General features: G+C 29.0%; 2 protein-coding genes across 2 annotated transcripts; one reads left to right on the top strand and one right to left on the bottom strand.

Moving 5' to 3' along the window:
* Nucleotides 1-6,993: 6,993 nt before the first annotated feature.
* On the top strand, nt 6,994-11,055 carry LOC105779235 (phosphate transporter PHO1 homolog 9). The gene is made up of 13 exons (XM_012603007.2): nt 6,994-7,705; nt 7,801-8,092; nt 8,224-8,272; nt 8,356-8,427; nt 8,525-8,654; nt 8,784-8,904; nt 9,023-9,281; nt 9,366-9,470; nt 9,592-9,636; nt 9,728-9,877; nt 10,138-10,422; nt 10,557-10,696; nt 10,775-11,055. The coding sequence occupies exons 1-13, from the start codon at nt 7,129-7,131 to the stop codon at nt 10,872-10,874; spliced, it is 2,325 nt and encodes a 774-aa protein (XP_012458461.1). The 5' UTR covers nt 6,994-7,128; the 3' UTR covers nt 10,875-11,055.
* A 4,856-nt stretch (nt 11,056-15,911) lies between these two features.
* LOC105780101 (cystathionine gamma-synthase 1, chloroplastic) lies at nt 15,912-19,892 on the bottom strand. Its single transcript, XM_012604222.2, has 11 exons — nt 19,332-19,892; nt 18,704-18,807; nt 18,410-18,483; nt 18,132-18,300; nt 17,712-17,771; nt 17,416-17,619; nt 17,223-17,309; nt 16,842-16,949; nt 16,594-16,689; nt 16,349-16,467; nt 15,912-16,165 (listed from the first exon to the last, which is right to left on the bottom strand). Exons 1-11 carry the CDS (start codon nt 19,801-19,803, stop codon nt 16,039-16,041), a joined length of 1,620 nt encoding a protein of 539 aa, XP_012459676.1. The 5' UTR covers nt 19,804-19,892; the 3' UTR covers nt 15,912-16,038.
* Nucleotides 19,893-22,703: the final 2,811 nt, after the last annotated feature.

Below are 22,703 nucleotides of genomic sequence, written 5' to 3'. Positions count from 1 at the left end.
CACTCACCTCAGGACCTAGCCACCTGCTTTGTAACAACCTGCCACACCACACTAACAAACAAGATGACCTCTCTTGTAAATATCTCCCAAATGATGAGAAAGGGATCCTTCTTCCTTTAAGCAATCATCCTTGAGCGCTTACTCTTTGCAACCTAACCTCCTTCCTCATGCTTACATGTTGCACACACTCATCATACTCCTTTTTTTAAATGGTTAATTTTTAGTTTTGATCATTCTGATATGCTTAAATTTGATATTTAAACCTTATACTTTAATTTTTAATATAATTTGATCTCAATATTTTTATAATGTTATTAATTAGTTCAAATAGTTAATATTGTTAACTTTTCAATTAAAATGTTATATGGTTATATATAAATTGACAGCAGATTTTTAAATCTAAAAAATAGAGGGGTTAAACTCTTGAAAATAAAAGTATGAGGACTAAATTCCAAATGTATGATGTGTAGAGACTTAAGAGTCATAGTTGTTTAAATTGATTCAGTCTTAGCTCGATTGGCATGGGCATTGCCAATGCAAGGGGATGTGGGTTTGAGTACGCTAAAGTGCATTATCCTCCTATTTATAGGTCAGGGAGGGGCTATGGGTAGTTCTAGACATTGTGTCAAAAAGAGCATATATGATCATAACCTATAATGAGATTGTTCACAAAAAGTCATGGTTGTTTGAATAAAATTAGACCAACTGGGGTATTTTTCCGGAGAAAAGCATCAAACTAGTTTACCCATGAATCAGTACGGTCTAGTTGAACTAAGTTAAAAACCCAATTGAATTGACTTTTTATTTTTTTAGAAATTTTTTATATTTTTAATAATTTATTTAATCAAACCATATGAATCAGTGCTGTGATTAGTTCGACCACTAATCTTGTTCTGAAATTCTTTTTAGAGTATATTTTAATTTTTAAATTTTTACTCTATAATTTAACACAAATAAATAATCAACCCAAAGCAAAGCGTGAATGGACTATTCTAATTACTTCTTAAAAGTAGAGTACAAAGAAACTAGAAAAGTAGCAAAGAAAGATTAGTTAACAATGCAATTAAATACCAACATTTTTTATTACACGTTAATCACCCGACTTTTATAATTTTTATTTTGGGTATAAAAATAAAAGTTTGTAATTTAGGCAATGTTGTTACATACTTTTATCGTTTTACTTACTATTGTTATGTACTTTTGTCATTTTAGTCACTCGCCGCTAATTTGTCATTATATACATCCATTTTAATCACTCAACTTTAGTAAGTTTTATTTTGGTCACTCTTTTTTATCTTTTAATTTCCTTTATTTATTTTCCTTTTAAAAAAATATTTTTTTCAATAAAGGAAAAACCCAAAAATTTGCAAGGAAATTTTAGGTTAGCTTTTAATTTCATTCATTTTTCCTTTTAGAATTAATTTCAGTTTTTCTTAGTAAAAGGAATGGAAAAACCCAAGGTATTAGAGGGAATTAGTTGGATTTTATGGGAAAAAACTTGAGCTTTTACAAAAAAAAAAATCAATTTATCTTTTCATTTACTTTTTTTAGAAATAGTTTTAGTTTTTTTTCAATAAAAGAGAAAATATGGGGTTTTATAGGAAATTACTTAGAATGGAAAAACTTAGATTTTTACAAGGAAAAATAATTCTACCTTTTAATTTCCTTTAGTTTTTTGTTTTTAGAATTAATTTTAGTTTATTAGTAAAAGGAAATTTTGGGTTTTACATGAATTACTTGGGTTTTTACAAGAAAAACTTAAGTTTTTACATGAAATTGAGTTACAAGTGAAAACGTGAATTTCATCTCAACAATTGAATAATTTAATTCCTATAAAATTTAATTTTTAAAATAAAATTAATTCTAAAAAGAAAATGAGTAACTAAAATGAAAACATACTAAAGTTGGGTGACTAAAATGAATGTATGTAATGACAAATTAATGATGAATGACTAAAATGATAAATGTAATCAGAGTGACTAAAATGATAAAAGTATGCAACGAAGGTGCCTAAATTGCAAAACTTTTATTTTGGAGCCCAAAATAAAGATTTATGAAAGTTGAGTGACCATTAAAATATGTTCAAATTCACTATAATTTGAAATTTAATTTCTTACTTTTATGTTAAGAAATTTAGTTTATCAACTTTTGATTTAAAATGCTAGTCAAATTGTTAAAATTCTTCTATTTAATTTTAGATTCATTAAAACATCATTTTTTTATTACATGAGTACCAAGTGAAGGTTTTTTTATTATATATATTTCAAAATGTCATACGATCGAATTTAATAGAATAAATTTAATGGTGTTAACAATTAAGTTTGAGTCTTGAAACCTGAAATGCAATGGACTAAATTCCTTAAAAAGTAGAGAAATTAAATTCCTTAAAATATATGTAGATTAACTAATTTCTGAATGTGCAAAAGCTACAAGGACCTGGAGCATATTTTAACCTAAATTAAACTCATGATGAGCACAAATCATATACAAACTACTTATGTTTGTTGAGTTGAGCGGTATGATGCTAATACCTCTTAAGTAATTCTCAAGTTCAAATCTTATTATTAGAGAAAATAACATTAGGAGAGTTTGCCCTCTATTTAAAACATTTTTGTTTGAACTAGATCAGATTAGTCGATCGGACCGACTGGATCGAGAATCAACAATTAAACTTGATGTTGCTTGGTTCAGCTAAATCAACAATTAGGGTAACGTTAGCCTAATAAAGGAGTGAGTAACCATTTTGTGGCATCTTTGGATTAGATCTATGCTCATTTAAACTAAGGATGGAGGTGGTGAGGCAGGTTATCTCGAGCCATGATGCATTTTGCCTTGATACTAATAGTATTTACATAGCTTAAAGGGTACTAGATTTGAGGGATAACTTTTTTTTCGAGGTGTTGAAAAAAATTGGTTAAGAAAACGGTTTTATAGTTATAGCGGAAGTTTTAAAAACTTTCAAAACTAAGCCCTTTTGTGATATTTATAGTAATAAACTCTAATATGGTCTTGTTCCTTAGTCCTTACCAAATTCAAACATTTTCTTATTTTAGTTTTATTTTATAAATATTATTTATTTATTTATTTATTATACATCTGGTCTTGTTCCTTAGTCCTCACCAAATTTGTTGAGCACTGGGCATCGCCTTCGCCCATTCATCAACACCAATAACCCTTACTCCGAACTTCTTCATTTTCACATCCTCCGTTGTCGAGCCATAGAACTAGGATTGGTTGTAGAGCTACTGATATGGCCTTCTGCCTATTAGGTCTCCAAGACCTCATCCTTACCTATATGTCCCCAGTCATATTCGCCCTCAAGCACAACCTCAAATGGAACAAACTTGTTCTAAGCAACAATCTAAAGCCTTGATTCTTACCCTTTTTAACCTCGGGCTCTATTGACCCAACCTGAACATGGTGGTTGAAAAAAGGAAAATTTTGAATCTGTTTAAGTTTTCTTCATATTTTTCCCTTTAATTTGTTTTATTTATAAAATTGTTATTTCAATAAATAAATGGTGTGTTAGAAAATGGGAAAAATAAATCTTTATTTATTTATAAATATGTAGATAATTTTATATGTATTTTTATAAAATCTTATATATTTTATCAAAAATAAACATTTAAACATTTTTAATTTTTAAAATTTTATTTTTAAGAATAAAGACTAAATTGGTAGAATGCGTAAAGTTAAGTGTTAAATTTTTTATTTTTTTAAATTAAAACCAAATTTATAGAATTTAGAAATATTAGAGAACTAAATTTATTATTATACTAATAGGAAAATGTCATATCAATATTTTATTTTCACGCCCAAAAAAGACCACAATAATAATAATAATAATAATAATAATAATAATAATAATAATAATAATAATAATAATAATAATAATAATAATAACTGTGACTAGAATATTAGAATGTGATTGAAAAGATTATATCCTAACTCATATCTTATAAATCTTAATGTATTAAATTGAAGGCTCATATTTTTTTATAGGATTTCATTTTTTTAATTCCATTCGCGTTCCCATTATTTTATTTCGATTTATTTAGCTTTTTAATTTTTTAAAAGAGTTATTTTAAATTTTATTTCTTTTAATTTTTAAACTTGTATTATTTATCAAAACATCGGATGAAAAATAATGTAATGTTTGTTAACTTTACAGATATGATATCACATGACATCCATGCGTATGCCACATCAACAATTAATAAAGTTTAAAAGTTTTAGAAATTAAAAGATATAATTATTAAATTTATTTTAAAAGTATAGAAATTATTAATTGTTAACAATGTTAAGAGTGATTTGATAAATAATACAACTTCAAATACTAAAAATGTGAAAAATTAAATGTAAGGTTTTATAAAGTTGAAAAGAATAAATCATTATAAGTTATATTTTTTATTAAATTAATAATTAAAATTTAGATTAGATTAAATTAAAATAAAATATAAAAAATTCAAAATAAGGTTGAAAACATTGATGTGGATTGTCCAAACCTCAACGTTTGAAAATGTGTAATAAGAAAATTCAAAGGGCGGCTCCTTTCCATAACACAACTACGGCTCATTTCAGTTCCATCCATTTTTTTTTTTTATATTTTTAGTTGTTTTATATTAATTTTTAAATTTATTATGGTAAAATGAACTTTTTTATTGCTTTTGAATATTATTTTAAAGAAATTTTAAATTTTTTCATAAATATTTAAAAGAATTCTTGAATTATTTTGCTATCTTAAATATAAAATATTTATTTTATATCATAAAAATTAAATTAATTATATATTAAATAAAAATATTCAATTCGATTTTAAATAACCACAATTTTTTGACTTACATTCCGTCGAACGTTCAAATACTTCAGTTCAAGTTGATTTTCAATTTGACAGCCCTACCCTTACTCCTAATATTGTATCAAAAAAAGAAAAATTATGATTCATCAAACCTTTTGGAGAGCTAGTGGCTATTGGTAAAATTTACCAACTTGTTTTATAACCTAAATTACATAAATGCTCATTAAAATTTTATTAAAAATATTTTATGATTAAATAAATTAGCACAAAAAATTGATTGGTCTATAAATTTTTTAAACAATATTGTTGGATTTTTGTTATCTAATTTTTTTCTTAAAATTTATATATATATATATATAAATATCATGCTACATTGGTTTTATATAATACTTAAAATTATTCATAATCATTTTTCAACTCTTAAATATGGTGATAAACACGCTTCAACGTGCTCAAATTTACGTCTTACTATATTGACAACAATGCCGATACTAATCAAATTAAGACTCAATCAGCTTCATTTAACTAACGTTGACGAGTTTAAAAAATGCACATGGAAAGATACTTATGTTATATTATTTAAATTTTTCTTCTTAAAATTTATATATATATATATATATATATATCATGCTACATTGGTTTTATATAATACTTAAAATTATTCATGATCATTTTTCAACTCTTAAATATGGTGATAAACACGCTTCAACGTGCTCAAATTCACGTCTTACTATATTGACAACAATGCCGATACTAATCGAATTAAGACTCAATCAGCTTCATTTAACTAACGTTGACGAGTTTAAAAAATGCACATGGAAAGATACTTATGTTATATTATTCAAATTTCCAATGGGTTGGATACAATAAACTTGACCTCAAATAAAATGAAAAATAGAAATTGAAAATTTAATAATGTTGGTGTTGACTTTATAACAGGGTTTAAATTAATGCTTTAATTTGAAAATATTGAAAAATTAACACATAATGAAAAAAATCAAAAATAAAAATGAAACAAACTATGTGTAAGTAGCAAATAAAAGGAAATTGAAATTTTGTCAAACGCGGTTTTAGCTGTTTTGCTACTCATATTTTGTTTGATTATTATTAAATAATATTTTGACATTAGAAAATTTCGTTTATTTTTGTTGCCATCTAAATTCACTTCTATTAATAAATATTGTATTATTTTACAATTCATAATAATATTTATCTAATATATAAATAAATAATTTATTTCTTAAAATAGGTATAATTGAATCAAAATTAAAATTCCGTATGTTTGATAGCAGCAGATCAAAGTTCATGTATTAAATTACGCATTAAATTAAAGTTTAAATGTAATTTTGAGATTTTTTTGTTATTAGCTTTTAAAAAATAAATCCCAATATTTTGAAATAAAATATTGAAAAATAAAATAAAATATGTGAAATGTGAAGAAAATTAATTTGAAATTTTCTTAAACGCGTTTGTAGTTGTTTTCTCTTCATATGATTTTGATATATTAAAATTTTAAAGAATAATTTCAGTTCCAAAATAAAATTTTAATTTTTTTTGAGCAAAACGTCTCTTACTTTTGTTGCCATGGAAATTGACTTTTATTAAGAGAGTTAGGCCAAACATTTATCCTCCATTACCAAGACTGTCCTATAACTCTTTTTCATTGTTTTTTTATAATTTCATTTTTATTGGTTAAAGTTTTTTATTTATTAGTAATAAAGTTTGGGAAAGAAAGTATTTTAAGAATTTGAAGTAATTCCTAAAATATATATCTTGTAAAGTTTAATTAATTAAAATATTCAAAATAATAAATACATTTTAAGAAAATTAATTATGTTAATTTAATTGAGAAAGCGTGTTTGGACACCATGAAATAATTGTAAAAGAGTGTTATTAAGGAGTAAACTATTAAAATAGTCATTTTTTTGTTTACCTCATACATTTTAATAACTTATGTTTGAAATGTTATGTTTTAGTCACTTGAGTTATCGCATTGTAATATTTTAGTCATTGAACCATTAATTGTCGTTAACGGTGTAACGTTAAACTGATGTGGTGCGCTAAATCATCATTTCAAACAAAAATTTTAGGTTAATTTATACAATCCTGCTCATGCTTTATTCATTTTGAGCAATATAATTGTTTTTATTTTTACATCACATTAATAAAGGAAGCAAGTAAGAAAGAGTGTAGTACATAGTTTGCAAATTGAAGTTTCTTTGTATTTAACTTCAAAACTCATCAAAATCATTGAAAAAAAATAAACACATTGCAATTCTCAATTTTCTTTGTTTTAATCTTCGGGGTTCTTTAATTTATGGTGGAAGAAGATGAAGTTTGGCAAGGAATTTGAAGCACAAATGGTGCAGGAATGGCAGGAAACATACGTGGATTACAGCAATCTGAAATCAATACTGAAAGATATCTTAAGGTTCAAGCAATTGAACAACGCACCGTCTCCAATGGCAGCAGCAATAAAAGGAAAATTGAAGAGAAATGCATCACTTTACAGAGCTTTCAGTGGACTAACAAGCCGGTTTCGACCAGATTCAACATTGAAGAACAATGAAGATGAAGTGATATTGGTAAGTGCAGTGCAAGAAGGAGACGGAGAAGGGGATTACCAGACCATGTTTCTCAGGTCAAATGAAGAAGGAGCTGAACATGAACTTGTTTTCTTTAGGAGACTTGATGATGAATTCAATAAGGTTATCAAGTTTTACAAGAAGAACGTTGCAGAAGTTATTGTGGAAGCAGATGAGTTGAGTAAACAAATGAATGCCTTGATTGCTCTTAGGATTAAGGTTGATAATCCAGTTATTGTACAAAATGATGTAAACCTTGTTCCTAATGGATTTTCTTCCAATTCATCATCAATTGATCATCCCACTAACGGTGGAAATCAAGGTAAGTGAACTGAAAACCAGGAAAAAAAATCTGGGTTTTGTTTAAGGAGTCCGATTCCAAGTTTTCTTAAGTTGTTGCACTCTGGTTGTGTGTAGCATGGTCAATGATGAATGTTATCCAAGAAGAGCAAAAGGAGGAAGATAATGATGGAATCAATGGAGGGGAAGGTAATAAGAAAGAGGGTTTTAAGGCAGCTCCATTAGAGGTTTTGGATCATGTAAAGATCAATGTTGAGGTTGGAACTCCATTATCAACACTCAAAGCTGTCATCAGAAGTTCAAAATCAGACTTATCATTCAGCAGGAAAGAACTGAGGACAGCTGAAGAGAAAATCACGAGGGCTATTGTTGAATTCTACAGAAAGCTTAGACTTTTGAAAAGCTACTGGTAATTTCAATGGCTTCCTCTGTTTCTTTTTTTTTTTTTCCTTCTGTTTTTAATAAGTAAATTAAAATCTGTTTATTTTATTGGTGGGGCATTTGATAGTCAATCATATCTGTATTTGTTTGATTTATCAGCTTTCTGAATCAATTGGCATTTTCCAAGATCATGAAGAAATATGACAAGGTTAGTGAAATTCACCTTTTTTATGGGTTAAAAATAAAATGAAATCAGAATATTGTTGGTAGATTCGAACTGGTAGCATGCAGATCTCATCTCGAAATGCATCAAAAGCTTACTTACAGATGGTTGACAAGTCTTACTTTGGCAGCTCTGATGAGGTTAGAAATGGCTAAGTAGCACAAGGATATGACTCTTCAAATACGACTACATCCCCTTTGCCACCCAACTTAGCTCTTTTTGTTTTATGTTTGACAGGTTACTACACTTACGGAAAGGGTGGAGGATACATATGCTAAACACTTTGCTAATGGAAATCGCAGAAAAGGAATGAAAAAGCTAAGACCTCAAGCTAAAAGGGAAAGGCATAGAATTACATTTTTATATGGTAAACACTTTTTCTTTTGGCACTAAATGAGATCGGAAAAATAAGTTTTAAATTTTTAAAGGACAAGCAACCGAGTTAAACTATATTGGGATTATTCTGTCTCCATAACAAATTTGTGTTGACATGCAGGCTTGTTCTCAGGTTGCTCCATTGCACTAACAGTGGCAATCATTTTGAATTTACATGCAAGAGCTCTTCTTAAGAGTGTAGAACGTGATCAGTACATGGTCAACATATTTCCACTTTACAGGTACAGTTACTCGAATGTAGAACCCATCAATTTGAGCCAGCTTACATGCCATCTAATACGAGTAATTAATACTTGAGTGATAAATTTGATGATTGTGCTTCATCACTGTTCTTTGCAGCCTGTTCGGTTACATAGCACTGCACATGCTCATGTACGCTGGAAACATATACTTTTGGAAGCGTTATCGAATCAACTTCCCATTTATATTTGGTTTCAAGCAAGGCACCGAGTTGGGATATCGACAACTCCTCCTCCTCACTTCTGGTCTTTCTTTGCTTACATTAGCTGCTGCCATCTCACATTTGGATATAGAGATTGACCCTCGCACTCAAACATTCCGAACTTTAACCGAATTAATCCCACTCTTCCTCCTCATTGTATGTCTTTTACATAACTTATTTACTATATTTTCCTTTTTTCTCACTGAAAAATGACCAAGTTCTTCTTATTGTGAATTTCAGCTTGTGGTTTCAATAGCATTCTGTCCTTTCAATATCATATATCGTTCAAGCCGATTCTTTCTTATCAGATGTGCATTTCGCTGTGTTTGTGCACCTCTTTACGAGGTACCTGCAACTTTCAATTGTGATCCTTTTTTCCCTTTCCATTTAGGTATCAAATTGTTAAAAAGTGCATAGTTCGGAGACCAATTTACATATAAATTATCTTCATTTTATGACCATGTAGGTCACCCTCCCTGATTTCTTCTTGGCAGATCAACTTACAAGCCAGGTTCGATAACTTTACTGTAACTACTGAAACCTGCTTAAATTTGTTTTCTTGTCAATATCTATTCACATTATACATACATATATAAGCGCAGGTTCAAGCATTTAGAAGTTTGGAGTTCTACATTTGCTACTATGCTTGGGGAAACTTTAGAGAGAGATCGAACAAGTGTGAGGACAGTGAAGTTTATAGAGTTTTTTACATTGTTGTAGCCATTGTTCCTTACTCGCTCCGTTTCATTCAGGTAATTGGTGACACATAGTTCAAATTGCATGTAAAATATCTGTACGGATTATGGGTATATATTACATATGGGTATTTTTAATTTTTTAACAATTTTCATATATTTTGTATCGATTTAAAAGATCATATTTAAGGTCGGTAAAATAACTTGAATCCATAAAATTTCAATCCAACTTAGACCTTATAAGATCGGTATGTATGGTTCTATTGTAAAATTACCATATTCATTTGTTTAAAAGCTTTGTTGTGCATATCTTGCAGTGCCTTAGACGTTTATTGGAAGAAAAAGATGCAGCACATGGTGTGAATGGTCTGAAATACTTATCAACCATAGCAGCGGTTGCCCTTAGGACAATTTATCAGTTCCAAAAGCAGAAGGCAACAACATGGCTGGTCTTGGCGGCTGCAACTTCTGGGATGGCAACCATTTTTAATACATATTGGGACATTGTCATCGATTGGGGTCTTCTTAGAAGAAAATCAAGCAATCCTTGGCTTAGGGATAAGCTTGTTTTACCACACAAAGTTGTTTATTTTTTAGCCATGGTAAGAAATCATCCCACTAATTTCTCTTTCTACCTATATGTTCATGGTTGTTTGATGTTGGATTTTCAATTGTAATACCATCTCTTGAATGAACATCAGATTAGGTTAAGGAACTAAAGGGTGTAAAATTGCAGGCGTTGAACTGTGTGTTGAGACTGGTTTGGATGCAACAAGTTTTAGGTATTCAAACTGTACTTTTCCTTCACGGGACCGCCTTGACTGCTGTTGTTGCTTCCTTGGAGATCATTCGTCGTGGAATTTGGAATTTCTTCAGGTATTTTTAAACTCTCTCTCTTTTTACTAGATACTGTCATGGTTATTTTTGGTAAACATATGATATGAAATTTGATAGGTTGGAGAATGAGCATTTGAACAATGTGGGCAAATACAGGGCATTCAAATCAGTCCCCTTGCCTTTTTGCTACGATCACAATGGGGACAACAGCATGTAACAAGCAATTTCTCCAAAGGAGAACTTATACCAGAGTATGTAACAAAATTTAATCAAAAAATAATTTTGAGGGTTTTAATTTAAAAAAAAAATTGTAAGTTTAGATGAAAAAAAAAAAAAAGGTCTTACTATTTTGAATTTATTTACAAAATTGTAAAGTAAAAGGACTGATTATAAAATTTGACGGATATCTGAAGATTGATAAATTTATGAAAAGAAAAATGGTTGATATGTAGAACCAATATAATCTTTTTGTAGCATACACATTAATTTTATTATTGCTACTTCTTAACACAATAAAATTGAAAATAAACATCAAATAGCCATTTGAGAAAATGCATTATAAATGGATGGGTTTGTTTTACAAAACACTTTTCCAAAAAAAATATTTTGAAAATTAAATTAATTTTAAAAAAATAATAATTTTAATGTTTAGATGATTTTATGTAAAACTTTTTATTGTTTGACGAATTTTCATGAAATTATTTTTAAATTGATTTTAGTGATACAAATACAATATAAATATATTTGCTATAAAATATTATAGAAACATTTTCCTTTAACAATTGAAATAATATCTTATCTAGACTTAATGATAAGGTATAATGATGGATTTAATCCTTAACATTAATTTATATCTTTTGTGAATATGACCCTTATTTTTTAGTTAAATTTGACCTTCAAATTTTTTTTAAAATCAAATTGGATTATCAACCTTTTAGATAGAATCAAATTGCTATTTTTAAATGAAAATACTTGCTAAAACGTTAATTTTTTATGACTTAATTGAATAGTTAGCCCTCAAACTATATCTTGTATTTGATTTAGATACCTAAACTTTTTTGGTCAAATCAAATACCTAAACTATATTTTCATAACAAATATGAACCTTAGTCGATATCTTCGTTTAAAACCCCTTGCAACCAATAAAAATTGACATGTTATTAAAATGTATTTTCATTAATTATACTTGAAAAATGAAAAATAAAATAAAATATTTATTTTGTAAATTAAAAATAGGGTAAAAATAAATAATCCAATCTAACCTACACATAATTACCTTTTTTTCTTCAAGTTTTGTTTCATATTTCCTCTACTCGTCTCTTATGTATCAAAATCTACAATATTTCACAAGATTTGAACAATGTCAATTTTTAGAAGCTCAAGCAATGTCTATTATTACTGCCATTTGAGGGCACCAATTTATGCTTCCAATATGCCTTGGAGTAAAGGGGGAGAAATTATGGTTGTTTAAACTATAAAGAGGTATTTAGTGTTTATTTGACTTTTAATTTGACAACACTATTGGGTTTTTAAATGAGTTGAATTTTTTAATTATAATTTTATTGCAAATTTCAAAAACATTTAGATTGTTAATTCCTTTGAAATCGATTATTTAGACATGAATGCGAGTAGAAATGTTATTTGGGTTGATGGGGTTCTATTAGAGTTTTTTTCGTGCAACCCTCTAAATTAAGACCAAAACAGTTCACAAAACATAATGGCAAACAAGTTTCCATATTTTCACATGTTTTCTAAAAAGTATGTTAAACAATTGATAAAAACAAAATTGCAAAGAAGCTTCCTAAATTGAGACTAAAACAACTCACAAAAATAGTTTCCATGCACAAAAATATACCAATCCAACCCAAAAGTCTATGAAACCCACAAAATATGTAAATATACTTATAGTCTCCAAATGGTTGGTTTTGGCGGTTGCTTTGGGATTGTCTTTCTTGGAATTAGCTTTGTGGTTCCACTTAATAGATCACCTCTATGAGATGACATTGGATTTGCCTTAGTGTTTGTTGCTTGGTTTAAGGTTGTTGATGTAGGAGGCTTAGTGGTTGCTAGTTGGTTTGAGGTGGTTGTTGTAGGATGCACAATGGTTGGTGCCAAGTCCAACGCACTAGTTGTTGGGGTAGGAGGGGTAAAAGTTGTTGAAGCTTTCATTACTCTCTTTGCTACTTGTTGCTTGGTGTGAAGCCTTGAAACTAGTATCTAGCCTTCTCTTCCAGGATAAAAAATGAATAAATCAATTAAACACAACATAATAAGCATGGTTAACTTCAAGTTACTTACATTAAAGATTTACAAACCAAATTTATCATTTGTATACATTTTCAGGCCTTGCATGATCCAAGTGCAACATGCTTAATTGGTTGTTGTTTGGGAGGTTAGGAGTGAGTCACCTTAGCCCTGGTTGTTGCCCTTTTTGCTAGTGTTGTAGATGTTGTAACATTTCTCAATCTACTTGCATATGCATATTGTTGTTGGTTCCCTAGATGTTGGTGCCCTTGTTGACATTCCCCTTGTTGTGATGAAATTGCACCGATTACTGATGCATGAGGAGTTTGGAATGTAACTTGAAATGATTAATACCTTAGTTCTTCATTTTGATGTTCCAACATTAAAAAAAAATTGAATGTTAGTTGCTAAACCATCAAACAAAATAAAAAAGGCCACAACCATTTACCTTAATTGTTAATTGTTGTATGCAAGATTGTTTGATTGCTGAATTATCTTGAGTTGCTTTTAGTTGTACCTACTCAATACATATTAGTACATGGATAAAATTCTAAGTCATTTAACTAAAACAAGCACCACAAACAAGATTTACACTTGCCTCAAGTTCACTTCTCAGCCCTATATCTGACTCAACCCAACTAGTTAATAAGGAATCAAATTTCAATTCCATTTACAATTTAGCACACATATAAAAAATTTCAATCATGTATACTATAATAATTCAATTCATTAACATAACATATGTATTTCATATCAACCAATACATATTCTCACTCAATTTTACAGCATAATTCATATTTTAAACAATTCATACTATTTTTATTTTATTCAATTTAGTCCTCTATTATGAGAATTCACATTCAAGATCGATCCAATATCTTATACCATTACTATATACTTACCCCAGTACCCCCATATGCATGTAATATGAAAATACAAGCAATTTATATGACTTTAAATTATAAATGTACAAACTAGAATTTTTGGTTACTCGTCAATCACTTTCGTTTTTCCTCTCCCTCTCAACGATTCAGTGTTATCGTTAGATACAAATAATCATAAAACACAATGCATTATCAATCTCAATCAAAACATAATCAAATACCCATTTTTACAAATTTTACAAATTATTGAATTTAGTCCCTAAAATCGGGACAATCATAACTTTCAATTTAAAACCTTGGATTAAAATCTAATTTCACCAAAACTCATTAGGGACCCTCTATTTTCTAACTCCTACCAATAATTCATGATACCTTTACATTTTATTCAATTTAGCCCCTAATGTACGAAACTAAAAATTATGCTTTACAATTTAGTCCTTTCTTATACTAAGCTTAATTTCTAATAATTTAACACCAAAATCATTCAATTCCCTACCATGGAAACTTTCTAAAACTTTAACAGTTTTTCAAATCAGTACATGGGTTAGCTAGATCAAGTTCCCATGATTCAATTTCTGTAAAAATAAAAGAAAAATGGCTAGGGACTTACTTGAAATTAAAGCCAAAAAGCTCAAAACCCTTGGCTATGGTGTTTTGCAATTCTTCTTGCTTAGAATTGGATTGGGGAAGATGATATTCTCTTTCTTCCCATCGATTTGTTATATATATTAGGATTAAATTGTAAATTAGTTTATTTAATTATGTTTTAACTAAATTAACTTTAATTAACTGAAGTTAGTGGCTAATTAATCATAAAGTCCACTAGCTTATAATCTAACATGGTATAATTGCTATTTTGAACCTTTAGTTAAAAATCTATAGTAATTGAACTTTACAATTTAATCCTTGGATCCTAATTACTCACAATTTTCACTAAATGGCTTAACAAATTTTAATTCAACAATATTATAACTTTGTAAACATCTCTATTAAGTATTTAGAGGCTAGTTTACGAAAATAGGGCCCCAAAACTACCTTTTCCGGTACCATCGGAAACCGGGTTGTTACAATATCATTCTTTTTTTCAAATTTTTATGAACTTTTATATATTTTTTGAATATTTTATATTTTTTAAATGATGTGGCATATATGAAAAATATTGTTGTATCAACATGAAATACATGTGGATTGCTACACAAACACCATTAAAATTAATGTTTTAGACAACATTTTGTTAAAAAAGCGATTTGACTATTTTTAAAAGTTAATGACCAAATTTAACTTAAAAATGAATAAGAATAAAATTGACAAAAATTATAAACGTTGATAATTAAATTTATTACTGTGCCTAATAATAACCAATATCTAATTAAAACTTAATTTAAAGATATATATTTTATAATATATTAGAGCAAACAGTGATACCTCACATTAGAACTTTAAAGGGTAAATGAAATTAAATATGATTGTATATTAATATATTATAAAACAATTGTTGAACAAAACTGTATATTATAAAACAATTATTACTAAATATTTATAAATTATAATATATAGTTATTATTAAAATATTAATATAAAATTTTCAATAAATTTAAAGATATTATTAATGGTAAATTTTATTATTAAAATAAAATTATAATATTAACTAAGAAAACAATATATATTAATAATTTATTACATGCTTAAATATAAATATAAAATATATATATTGAATAATATTAAAATTACTGCATGTGAGATTAATACTTTAAAATAATAAATATTTTTAAAAGGGTGAATTATCTCCTTTTCTTTTCTTCCACAAGCAACCTTAAAATATTCACACATTATTTTATTATACCAGATAAGATGCTTATAAACCCCTAACCTTGTTTATAAAATTTAAAAACCCCAACAAATTTCCCTACTAAAATTGTATTATATTTTCATATGAAAATTAAATTATGCCTAAAAATTGTTTTCTAAAAATTACTGGAGGAAAATGGTTTTCCAATAAAATGGACTTAATTATTTTAACCAATAAATCGCTTTCCACTTGATAAGTTATTTTCATAAAATAAGATTAAGAAAATACAGAAAACATTTTCGGTAGATCTAAAAACAAGCACCCCCAAAGTTCCAAATTATTCAAAATCATGACTTCATTCAACCAATGTGGATCTACCAAAATCAAACACAACAGAAAATACTTTTGGAGATCAACATGCCCCATTTAAACTAGGAAAAATACTAAACACATCAAAACGCTATTTAAGCTATGCTCTCCAGGGCCTGCAGTATATCGGCCTTCAAATCTTCGAAGTCTTCAACCCCGAAGCTGAATCGAATCAAGTTATCCAAAATCCCGTACTTGCTCCTCTCAGCTCGGCTAAGATCCCTGTTTCATATTTTTGCACAAACTACCACATATTTATCACGTAACATTGTAACATTAGCTCCACAAAGGTTCCCATCCATGTTGGGAGACCCATGTCTAAGCTTTTGTTTCAGTGGTTAGAGAATGTTCACCGGAACCAAATAAATAAACAAAAGCAAGATATAAATGGATAAATTGTCATACCAGTAGGACATTATAGCTGGCGGATCAACAATGCTTTCACAGCCACCAAATGATGGAGCAATGTATGGTATCTTCAATGCATCAACAAACTTGATGGTGGTCGTCAGATCTCCATCCACCTGAATGATTTTGACAGCATGAAAAGTTAGAGAAGTTTTTAACATGAATAAAACACCAAATGAAAGCAACAGAGGTTAGAGATCAATTCCCAGTTAAAATGCTAAAAAGCAGTTGAAGAAACCAACCTCAAAACTGACCACACCGCCAAAGCCAGTCATTTGCCGCTTGGCAATTTCATGTTCAGGATGACTTGGCAAGCCTGGATAATAGACGCGTTTCACCTGCCATAGAAATTTAATAAGCCAAGGATCAGGAAAATAAATTCAAGTTAGAATAGGATATGATAAATCAAATGTTATTAAATTGAGTGGCGTTAAATGGATTTTACGGATAAACAAGAATGGAATTATTAAAATGTCATTGCATTTCATACCCTAGGATGTGCCTCTAAAACTTCGGCCATCCTTAATGCTGTTGAATTTTGTTGCTGTACACGAAGATGCAGTGTCTTCATGCCTCTGATGATTAGATACGCAGCATTCTGTTTAAACAATATAAACAAACATATTACTTTAAACCATGCAACTTATAATGGGGAATTTTTCAGACACAAATCTTCAAAGAATAAGTTGAAAGTCACTAAAGCATCATTCTAGAAATGACAACATATTCTTCCTGACTAGAAATCCAACCACCCACCTCAGCAATCTAGCCCTCTTAACTCAGTGCAATTACAATATTAATCTAGTTGCAACGGAAAATATGGTGACATAAACACGAGACATCAAGAATATGTTCTGTCAGGACAACTCACCGGGTTGAGGGTACCACCCAAGATATGATGCAAAGTACGAATTTCTGTAACCAACTTCTCAGAACCACTTATACAACCAGCAAGGACCTGTGACATTGAGAATTACACATGTTTATTGCTTGAATTAATGATTATTGAAACATGAATGAAGAAGTAATTCAAACTGCCTAAATTAACAAGAGAAAGTGTTTACATCATTGTGTCCACCAATAAATTTTGTTGCAGAGTGCAAAACAAGATCAGCACCAAGAGCCAGGGCCTTCTGATTAAGAGGTGTAGCAAAGGTACCATCAATGCAGACAAGTGTTCCTTTGCTGTGACACAACTTTGAAACTTTTTCTATGTCAACACATCTAAGGAACGGATTTGTTGGAGACTCGGTAAAGAAAAGAGAAACCTGCATGAAAATCATAATTCACTCTCAACTCAAAAATGTATTGTTATGTCCAAGCTAAACATAAAAAGATAACCACTTTCTATGCTACTAACTTTGTTCTTGTTGAGTGCAGACTCCAGGCCATCCACATCTGCAGGGTCAATAACAGTAGCCTGCATGTTGGATGATAGCAAGTTTGCGATTAGAAATGAACCAAACTTCAACATACTACTTTGTATAAATATAAACATTCAAGAAAAGTCTAGCATTAAAATTGATGCAAACTTCATTAGGTTGCTGATCAAGTTTCACTTCTTACATATAAAAAAATCCAACAGAGAAACGGGGCTGGTGTAAGCTTTTAAGTTAAAAACTACATTCATCTAGGTGCATCAATATTTTGGTAAGAAGATATCTCAACATAATTGCCCCCAATAAAACAAGACTGGCACAAAAACTCTGGGCATTTTGGTTACCATAATTCTCAAATACTATTCACTGAAAGTTAAACGTGAACAAATTTGAAGTCATACTGAGATTCCCATTTTAGGTAGGATGGTCTCAATGAATATCCTAGTTTTTCTGTAGCAATCTGTTGTTGTCACAATATGTCCGCCAGCAGGAACCAATGCCATCAGCATGACTGTGCTAGCACACATTCCAGATGCCATAATCAGGGTCGACTCAGCCCCCTCAAGTGCACTGAAACAAAGAAAGATCACCTTACGAATGTTTCAATGACATGGATAGAAGAGACAAGCAAATGCCATTTAACAAAAAGTAATGAAAAATACAATAGAGGCAGCCAAACCTTATCTTCTCCTCTGCAACCACAGTGGTTGGATTTCCATACCGCCCATATTCAAAACTTGTATGGCGTTTTTCCTGCAATAATATCAGACAAAATGTTAATGCAAAGCAAAACTTTTGGGACAACCATCATTTCTTGACAACTGCAAACATATAGCACCAAACCCTGACAATGGCAACTTAACATATAAAAGACCAAAACATTTCTTGAAATCGAAACCTTGACAAGAACCCTAATAGATTAACATAAACATTATCTACAGCAAAAACAGATTAATCGATGCTATTAATATACCTTGAAGTCAATAAGCTCCTGAGTTTTCTTAAAGAAATATGCAGAAGTATTAACCACTGGAGTAGTAATTGCATCAGTAACTATGCCGCGACCTAATCTTTCACCTGCATAAATAAAACGTAAAACCCATTAGAAAAGCGTCTGGATGAGTCATTTGAATTGCATCAATTCAAAATATTCACATTTGTAGTTGCATTGTTCGGATATGAATTTGGTGAGATAAAAAATAATCATAATAAACAAATAGCATAATATATTTGTATTTAATCGAACTTGCGAAGGTAATAGTGAAACACTTAAAAATAATAAAAGAACCAACTATATTAGAGATAGAAAAGAAAAATATTGAATATATATATGTAATAAGGTGACATAAAATTTGAAAATATTTAGAGATACATTAAAGTAAGCAGTAAATAATTAAGTATGAATTAATGATAAATCTAAATAAAAATAAGAAAGAAGCTGAGTATTATATTTGCCAATTATAGTAAATATTGGATCGACAAAAACCACAAATATAGATATCTTTTCTTTTCCGTTCAAAATCAAAACATTTAAAAAATAAAACAAAAAGAAATGTTTTAACAAAAGTTAAAGAGAGAGAGGAAACGATTAATCCATTTACCAGCATGAACAGTGATGCTCCCATCGGAGCTCAAAAACGATGTCTTGGAATCATATGAATCCCCAATCTGTACACTATCGTTGTCAATACAACCTTCTACAACCGCCACGCCATCAGAGACGGGGACGGAGGCTGCGGCTGCCTGACAAGCAGCAGCAGCCGCCGATGAGGGGTAACCGGAAGTGGGACCGTTCGACCACGAAGCCGCGACAACTTGCGCGACACCGATGTTGCTACAGTTGCGGCGAGCCTTGACGCTGAGCTGGCGGACGAAGTTCGGGGGGAAACGAAAGATCAAAGACGACAAACCCCCACCGCCTGTACAAAACAACGATGCCGTTACTCGTCGGTTAGACCCGATGCGAGGCTTCTCCCCGGCCGGCGTACCGGAGAAGTCGGGATCGGAACGGCACTCGAATGAAGAATAAGCATTGAAAACCCTAGGAGGAAAGGAACACGAGGAGACAGCCATTTGTTTGACGACACCGTTTCAGCTCTCTCACTTTTCTGCGACTTCTCCGAGATGCGAAGAGGCTCTCCCTTCATTCTTTCCCCTTCAACGGCTTCCAACTCCTTAAATACGCGAATTCCGTTGTCGTTTTGTGAAATTTTGTTTTTTAATCTTCGGAGTCAGCTTTTAACTAGGGTTAGGTTGATCTTTGTTTTTGCTTACGTGGCAGATAGTGACTGGTTCAATATTTGTTTATAAAGTGGGGTGAGTAATCTTTTTCATTTTCCCCTAGAGTATATCCCCTAATTTTAATCCTGGAATATTTGGGTGTTTGAGATATGTACATACAACTTCAATTCAATTATTCATATGATTTTGTTTTTATGCAATCACAATATTTTGTTACATTCAAATTGAGTAAATTGTTTGAGTTAAATAAAAATTTAAACATGTCAAATTAAAATCGTGATATAGTATAACTAGTTTCATATTAGAGCATATAAATTGAAACCATATATATTTGGAAAATTTTAAAACAAAATAAGTCATTATGATAAATAAACTTGATATTTATTTAACTTATTAAGAACCTAAAATTAATATTTTAAAATTTTTACCCTTCTTTATATATTCTTTAGAATTTTTAAAATTTTATAATTTTTAAAAATATAAATTTTGATTCTTTTTGTAATTTTGTTGAGAGAGACCGATTTGCTCATTTTCAAAATTGGCAAGGACCAAAGGAGTATTTACACCTATCGGTTATTTGAATTATTTGAGTTATTCAAATTGTAAAATTCAACCGAATTACTTATTCGAGTTGACTCGAAAAAATATAATAACTTAATTTTATTAATTCAAAATTCAAAAATTTTAAATTTTTCAAATCAAATAGAATTTTACTAATCTCTAATTTTATTTAAAATTTTTTATATTAAATAATTGATTGAATTAATATAATGCATCATCAATTAAGTCTCAACTTAATTAAAATTTCTCAAATATCCAATATACATTGTGAAGTTTTTTTATAATATGTTAATTTGTAAATTGGTACAAGGATTAAATTGCCGTTTGAAATTCAATAAAGAATTTGATTTCATTAACATTGTTTGTGAACATGTTCAATTATATGTTTATGAACATGTTAATGAACATATTCCATTAAGTTAAATGAACATGTTGGTGAACATTAAACAAGCGAACATGAATGCACATAATGTTCACCAACATGTTCATTTAACTTAATGGAATATGTTCATAACATGTTCATAAACATATAATTGAACATGTTCACAAACAATGTTAATGAATAATAAACAAATAAACAATAAATACATCTACACAAATATTATTTTAATATTTTTATAAGAAAATATCATTAATAAATAAGTTTATAAACGAGCTTGTTCATGAACATAAATGAACCGAACACATCTCTGTTCGTGTTCCTTCGTTTATTAAATGAACATAAAAGTTTTATTCATACTCATTTATTTAACTTAATAAATGAACGTTATACGAACGGTTCACGAACAATTTATTGAACGTTTTGTTCATTTACACCCTATTTGTATATTTCATCGCTGATTTCATTAAAAGAAAGTTAAAATAAAATTGAACTGAATTGCATTACACTCAAAAAAAAAAACGCCCTCAAGTTGATTTATGAAATGTTAGTGGACAAATTGGTGGTACAATGTGCAATCCATAGATTTCATAAAAGTTGGTGCAAACAAGATCACAAGTCACTTTCTTGGTTTTAATTACCAACTTGGGACTATTACTTTTAATGTATATTAGTATTATTTTCACACTAATAGTTTATTTGTGTTGAATTATGGATTATAAATTTGAAGTTCAGAATATAATCTAAATTTATTTTTATTTTAAAAATTTTGACCTTCTATTTATTGGATTTAAAATTTTGGGTCCAATTATTATCATTATTAAAATTCTTCTATTAAATTCATTCACGTGACATTTTGAAATTAAAAAATTATGTAAAAATAAAAATAAAAATTTTTATATAGTTTTTTCTCAAAACATTTGTTCGAACTCGTCATGATAAAATAAATTTTTCGTTAGAATCATGTTCCTAAGAGAAATTGACATAATCATTTTGATTGAAATTGTTAACAATATTAAATATTTAGACTAATTAATGACATTATAAAAGTATAAATATCAAATTATGTCAATAATAAGGTATATATATAGATTAAATTCCAAGTTTCAACATTGTGTAAGGACTAAATTGAAGTTTGATTGTTGTCTTATAATATAAAAAAAAAGGCAAAAAAAAAAAGCAAGGCAAGCATAAAAGAAACAAAAAGCCATGTATCTGTCTCTAAGACCCTTAGGACATTCAAACTATATATAATCACATAATGTTTTAATCGGAAAATTAATGATATTAACTATTTGGGCTAATTAATAATATTATAAAACTAAAGGAACCAAATTACACTAGAAATTAAAGTGTAGTGGCTAAATATCAAATTTAGGCATAATATAGAGACCGAAATTGAAATTTAACCATTTTCTAAAACTAAAAAGAGATAAGCATTGACGTAAACCTAAAAGAAATAAGAAGCCACGTGTCACTCACTTAGACTTTTAGGGTATTCAAATTATATATAATCATGTAACATTTTAACCGAAAAGTAAACGGTTTTAACTATTTAGACAACTTAATAACATTATAACAATATAGGGATCAAATTATGTTAAAATTAAATATTTATTAAACATCAAATTTGAGCATATTTGAAAGACCAAATGTGAAATTTAACCTTTTATTTTTTTATTTTTTGTAAAATGAAAGAAGAGAGATTACATTGAAATTTATTGTATTTAATTATTAAAATATATTTATTATTTTTAATAAATTTAAAGAATTTACAAATAATATAAATAAA

Source organism: Gossypium raimondii, chromosome 4 (assembly GCF_025698545.1).
Source record: "Gossypium raimondii isolate GPD5lz chromosome 4, ASM2569854v1, whole genome shotgun sequence".
NCBI classification, from domain to species: domain Eukaryota; kingdom Viridiplantae; phylum Streptophyta; class Magnoliopsida; order Malvales; family Malvaceae; genus Gossypium; species Gossypium raimondii.
Note: the sequence above shows the minus strand (reverse complement) of the source record. Positions and strands in the feature narration are given on the sequence as shown.

What these genes read in the sequence shown, in the direction of transcription:
- LOC105780101 (XM_012604222.2), bottom strand. Translation starts at nt 19,803, where the DNA reads ATGGCTGTCTCCTCGTGTTCCTTTCCTCCTAGGGTTTTCAATGCTTAT. An exon ending in TACCTAAAATGGGAATCTCA is followed by an intron (nt 17,772 to 18,131) that starts GTATGACTTCAA and finishes TCCAACATGCAG; the next exon opens with GCTACTGTTATTGACCCTGC. An exon ending in TTATTGGTGGACACAATGAT is followed by an intron (nt 17,310 to 17,415) that starts GTAAACACTTTC and finishes TCAATGTCACAG; the next exon opens with GTCCTTGCTGGTTGTATAAG.
- LOC105779235 (XM_012603007.2), top strand. Translation starts at nt 7,129, where the DNA reads ATGAAGTTTGGCAAGGAATTTGAAGCACAAATGGTGCAGGAATGGCAG. An exon ending in TAGAATTACATTTTTATATG is followed by an intron (nt 8,655 to 8,783) that starts GTAAACACTTTT and finishes GTTGACATGCAG; the next exon opens with GCTTGTTCTCAGGTTGCTCC. An exon ending in TCCCACTCTTCCTCCTCATT is followed by an intron (nt 9,282 to 9,365) that starts GTATGTCTTTTA and finishes TGTGAATTTCAG; the next exon opens with CTTGTGGTTTCAATAGCATT.